The sequence below is a fragment of the Myripristis murdjan genome, chromosome 18, assembly GCF_902150065.1.
Source record: "Myripristis murdjan chromosome 18, fMyrMur1.1, whole genome shotgun sequence".
Lineage (NCBI taxonomy): Eukaryota > Metazoa > Chordata > Actinopteri > Holocentriformes > Holocentridae > Myripristis > Myripristis murdjan.
Genome location: NC_043997.1, coordinates 12802220 through 12808219, shown reverse-complemented (window position 1 = coordinate 12808219; position 6000 = coordinate 12802220). Strand labels below are relative to the sequence as shown.

Sequence of the window (6000 nt, the reverse complement as noted above, 5' to 3'; positions counted from 1 at the left end):
CTCTGTGTTGGATGGGTCTGCTGTTATCTTGCACTGTGCATGCATGTGTGTGTGTGTGTGTGTGTGTGTGTGTGTGTGTGTGTGTGAGAGAGAGAGAGAGAGAGAGAGAGACATATGGAGTTGATCAGAACGCCTGTTGCTGATGTTTTCTTTGGGAATGTTGACAAGTTGACAGGCAAAGGCGCTCCACTGACACCAAACCATCAGTCCACCCTCAGGATGAGAGAGAGAGAGAGAAAGGGAGAAAGAGAGAGAGAGAGGGAGAGGGAGAGGGAGAGGGAGAGCAAGAGAGAGAGAGAGAGAGAGAGGGGAAAAAAATGACTTCACGGCCATGAGTGGACTGCCCCCTTTTTTCCCCTCAGCCTCTCTCTCTCTCTCTCTCTCTCTGTCTCTCTCTTTCATTCTCCCCTCTTGCTCTCACTGTCCCACTCCACCTCTTTCCTCTCTCTCTCAATCCGCTTCTCACTCAGAACTTTTTTCCTCCCTCCTCTTCTCTCTCTCTCTTTTTTTAATGATTTGGGGAGAAGAGGGGAATAGGCATTCAGAGCTTGGCTGACGGTGCAGGCAGGAGCGTCTCAGAGGCAGACAGGAGACTGAAGGGGCAGCAGACCGGGACTGAAGAGGAACGCAGACCGAAAGACTTGACTGACAGGCAGGCAGACAGGTAGGCAGCAGGAGAGAAGACATACAGAAAAGGTACAGACTCTTGAACAAATCATTTTCACAGACAGACTGAACAAAGCCAGGGGAAAGCCAGATATACAGATTTAGATAGTGGAAAAGACAGGCAGACAGACACCTTGCAAGCTCAGCCTCAACATTTTTTCCAGACAGGACCAGAGTTTTCTCCAAGCAGGGAGAGGAAAAAGAGGGAAAGGGGAAGAGAAGCAGATCCACAGACCCACAGATGGACAGAGACACATTTGGATGAAAGAGGAAGATTCCCCCATCTTTGTCCAGCAATGCTTTTCAGGAACTCTGCACTGGATTGCTGCTTTCTGCTATGTTCCTGGACACTGACAGAAGCATAGGACATTTTTATCATTGCTTTCATTTCTCTTGAGTGTATTTTGAAGGTTTCCTGAGCCTTTCCACGAACTCTCCCCTAGCAGCAGTGTTGCACATCAGAATGTCCTCTCAAAGGTACCCAATGACCCCATCATGGACTTCTTGGCTCTTGCTCTTGTGCTTCCTGGACTTATGGAGCACAGCCTGGCCGGCTGTCCAGAAATCCCAATCCCAACCCCAGCTCCAATCCTTCCGCCCCAGAAAAATGTCACCCCTCACTTCCTCAGCTTCGCCCGGCAACCTGTCAGAGAGCGCCGAGAGCAAGGTGGAGCGGCTGGGCCAGGTGTTCAAGCAGAACGTCCGCAAGCTGCGTGAGAAGAGCTTCTGCCTGGACCTGGTCTTCCTGGTGGACGAGTCGTCCAGCGTCGGCGCCAACAACTTCCTGAGCGAACTGAGGTTTGTTCGCAAGATGCTGTCTGACTTCCCCGTGGCGCCGGAGGACACGCGGGTGGCGCTGGTCACCTTTTCATCCAAGACCCACGTGGTGACGCGGGTGGATCACGTCTCAGCGCCCAAGTCCCACCAGCACAAGTGTTCGCTGTTCAACCAGGAGATCCCGGCCATCAACTACCGAGGGGGCGGCACCTACACCAAAGGAGCCTTCCAAAGGGCCGCGGTAAGTGACGGGAACAAACTAATGCTCCTTTTACACTGTCCTAAAATCCTACTTATGTCCGGGAGTTCATTGTAAACCAGTTAACCAGGCATTTCAGATTTGCATTTTGAATCCTGCAATGGTCCGGGGTAATTTTTGACCTCAGCTCTGATTGGGAGAGGTGCAAATGTACAATACTAACCTCCTATCTTTAACTGAGTTATGTAGTTGTAATGAGAGAATCTGAGATGAGAGAATATTAGCCAAAATGCTGCATTTCAGAAATTCATCTGGAGATGAAGTATGCTGTGTGGTTGTTGATAGTCCTGGGTAAAAAAAGAAAGTAAAAAAAGCAGGTGTAACCATAGAAATTGAACAGAAGTACAACAGACATTGAACTGTTTAACATGGTCATTTGACTAGTTCAACAAAAAAAAGGGTGATTGTTGTTAATTGTTATGGTGACAACACACGTTAGTGGGGCCCTAAGGTCGTAAAGTTTGTCCTCTGTAAAGTCTGTAAACTCCTCAATTCCCCTCTAGCAGCAAGACGAGGGAAATGGTGCACAAAACACACCTCTCCACGCTTCTTACTGCTCCACTGCTCGTTTGAGTGTTACCTCAAAACCTCACCTCAGCGAGTTTGCGACTTGCCGCAAGTTGGTTTATACAGAGTTTTTTTTTTTTCCGGAAGTTTCTTTGCAATGGCAGCAATTCAAATAAAAATGGCCGCCGCTCTGACAGTCCTGCTATGTTGATTTCAAAGGGAATGTCCACTCTACTCCCATTCAATTTCCACAGGTAAAACCCACTTGCATGTTTGATATAAAGTGAATATTTGTGTGTGAGCTTCAGTCATTTTGTCTTTTGGAACCTTTTTGATGATGTTTGTGAGGGCTGCCTGTTAGACTGTGTGTGTGTGTGTGTGTGTGTGTGTGTGTGTGTGTGTGTGTGTGTGTGTGTGTGTGAATGTGAGTGCTTTTGTTTTTGGCCCCCACGTGCATCAGTGTAAAGTGTGTGTTGTCATACATTTGTTCATTCTGTGCTTTCAAACTGCCCACCATGAGCATGTGAGCTTGACTACGCCTGCTCCATGTGCGAGTATGTATCTGTGTGTATGTGTGTGGGTGGGTGTGTGTGTATATGCCAGTTTGTCTGCGGCCTACACTGTGTGTGCAGGGGTGTGATTGTGGCTCGGTGAGGTTGATGTTAATGAGACCCTGCATGGCCTTGCTGCTGCTGCTACTTCCTCTAAATTACACACCAGCAGATTGAGAAGGGTAAGTCGCTCGCCGGCTAATTGTGCAGGAAAAAAACAGTGGACTTTCCAGTGATAAAAATACTGTGGAGAGGGAGAACACACACACACAGTCAAGCACATAACACACACACACATGCACATAAGTGAAGACTTATAGCTGGTGTAAGCTGTGTGGGTACCATACTTCAGATGGAGCTTTCAGGGTGATTATAAATTGTCCCGGTGTTACTGATAAGGTGTTTTCCAGTACGCCTTATTGCATTAGTCATGACAGTTTTAGCCCATTTATTCTGATAAGAACTATTACAGATTGCAGCACTGGATTTGTGTGTGAGGAGGGGGCCGGGTGTCGGTGGTAAGGGGGTATTTCAGGTCACAAGAGGTGAAAATGGTTGCTAGTTTATGGCTTGTTGATGTGAGCAGCCTGACACACACACACACACACACACACACACACATACACACACACTAAGGACACATGGCACAGTCCATCAGTCAAGTCCAAACAGTCCAGCTGTAAAAGCTGCTGGTGGTACGGCGGCTGGTCCTGTATAAACACACACACTTCAGCTAATGCCACAGATCTGCCGTCACTCCAGCAGTCCTGTGAGGAAGACACACACACACACACACAATACAATGTTAAAGCAGCCGTGGCTTACAGCTAGCTTGCAAACAGTAAAACTAGTCTGTCTTTCCGTCTCTTACACCCATGACACGACAAGTCAACGGTCGGCCATTGACCCTCGTTGGGCCGTCTGTTGCCGACCGTGGCCTGTAGTTTGTGCAGTGTGTTTCAAACCTTTGGCCCCTGGTGGTGCCTTGCAGTTTCTTGGCTGAATCCCTGCTGGAAGTTGCTGATGACAGAGAGCTTTGCGATAGGCTTTTCAACCTAAGTGCACTGAGGCAACAGAGGAGAAATGCAAATCGGGTTATGTTGCTAATTGAGCTAATTGTGGTAAACAAACCTTCTACAACACGCAAAAGAGCTTTAGGCCAACAACAAGAGCGCCATCTCAACTTCTCATCAGATTTATTACCAATTTGTATAGTGAACATGTTTGAACGGATTCAAAGTGGTGCGAAAATAAGTGTAAATTTGTGTCTGAAGCTTTCTGTGATCCTGATCCTGAGTGCAGCCCTGTAGGTAATGGCAAATGACACATGGCAAACATCATGGCAAGCTAATAAAAATACAAAATAGATGATGCACTGAAGTTTCCCGCCCAATGATATCACTGTGACACGGAGCCAGTCCTCTGCTGACACCAAACTGAGTGTCAGAACCATCCATGTTGTTATCTGGACTATGACTGGTCTTAGATGGAAGCACAGGTATAAGCACCATTATTTTTTATAATTATAAAAAAAAAAAAAAAAAAATGCAGTCACACTCTAAATTTTCTGTAGATTTCCCTCTAAAAAGACAGCATCTTCATGAAACAAGAAAACTTTTAAACATACTATCTATGAATTTAGATGATAATGATTCAAAATTCTGTCAAACAGCCGGTGAATTACATTTTTAAAATAAAAGGATGGGTAAGCTGAGTTTCGGTGGGTTTAAATCCACTGCATCCCTGTTCAAAGTGCAGGGCTAAGCTCGTAGCCTGTGGCTTAGTGCCGAAAGCTGAAAGCTTGGCCCCCAGGACAGGTTAGCTCACCCTCCTCATTTAAGTGCAGATAAGACGACGGCTGGCCGAGTCCCAGCTGCTAAAGACCACAACAATACCAAGAAAAAGCCTTTTCAGGGAACTTTAGTGCCTTATCATTATTCCCAAACACTTGAACTGTTTGGGGTGATTTATCAAGTTAAGTGGTAGTCTAAACGATCCAAAGCTGGCTTTTTTTTCTTTTTCTTTTTGTTAAAGATGCTGGTTTTCTTACTCCAGCTGTCTTGCATCTCATATTAGTTGGCTTCTCGACATTGTTGTGACTGAAATTCTAGTTAAAGGTTAAATTAAATGCTTGTTACTGATATCTATTGGCCAACACTGCACTGAATATTCAATTCAATACAGATTTACAGATGTCTTTAGTAGAGATTATTGTACTTATGTAGGATAACACTGTGCTCAATATGCGATATGTTAACAGATGTAGGCACACATTGATTTCCTCTATAGCTCGCCACTGTGTTGTGTGGCATGGTGAGAGGCCGCAGGCTGTCTGCAGCGACATCTGAGTAATGGGAAAGCTACGTGCAGCCTACATAGAGTTTGGAAAGATAGATGAGCCTAGCAGATACGGACCGAGACGCAGCCGATCAGCTGCGGCTCGTCCTCCACAAACGACCTCACACCTGACAGATTCGATCTGACGTTTACTGTGTGTCGTTGCACGATGGAGGAAGAGATAGTAAAAAAAACAGACCGCTCTGTGATTTACCATCTTATCTCTACATCTTTCTGCTGTTTTTGTAGTGTGCAGCTGAATCTCATTTGACAGAGCAAAAGGGAGCGGTGGGCGTCTCATTCCATTAGCAACATAAAGAACGGGGCTGCTAACACTGATCTACAAGACCTATATCCGCCTGCCGTCATGTACTGACTGAACTGGGGGATAGGCGTCTCAGTTTGTGTGTGTGTGTCATTATGAATTCTGTGACGTGTGAGTCTGTAATTAGCAATTTTGCATTGCATGTATGCAGGGGTTTGAGAGAGTATCAGGAGTTCATGTGCATGTGTGCATATGAGGCTGCGTGTTGTGTGTATGTACGTGCATGCCTCCATGTACTTGTATTTTCTCTCGCTCACTTGTGAGAGAGAGAGAGAGAGAGAGAGGGAGAGACAGTGAAAGGGAGAGAGTATAATTGATAATTGCAGTATAATAATGATGCCATATTTTATTCCCTTGGCTGGTCTTGGCTGTTCTAAGTGCTGTAGAAAGCTGGGATCCATTAAGGGAGACATTTTTCCACCAGCCGTGCATGTAGAGACAGGGCGCGCCTCCAACACTCGTCTCTGTCTGTCTGTCTGCCCTCTCTCTTTTCACCCTATACATTACAAGTTTGAAGATATCGTCATATTTCTGTTTGTAATTCAACTGTTGGTCACTTTGTATTTAGGATTTAAGTA

The 6000-nt window shown here is 45.9% G+C and overlaps 1 protein-coding gene across 1 annotated transcript in view; it reads left to right on the top strand.

Annotated features, from left to right (window-relative positions):
- The first annotated feature begins 536 nt into the window (after window positions 1-536).
- The window catches only part of svep1 (sushi, von Willebrand factor type A, EGF and pentraxin domain containing 1), a 113277-nt gene continuing 107813 nt past the window's right edge, over window positions 537-6000 (top strand). Inside the window, exon 1 of the mRNA XM_030076624.1 lies at window positions 537-1684. Within this exon, the coding sequence (XP_029932484.1) occupies window positions 1130-1684 (555 nt within the window). The 5' untranslated portion in view covers window positions 537-1129. The remainder of the gene's footprint in view (window positions 1685-6000) is intronic.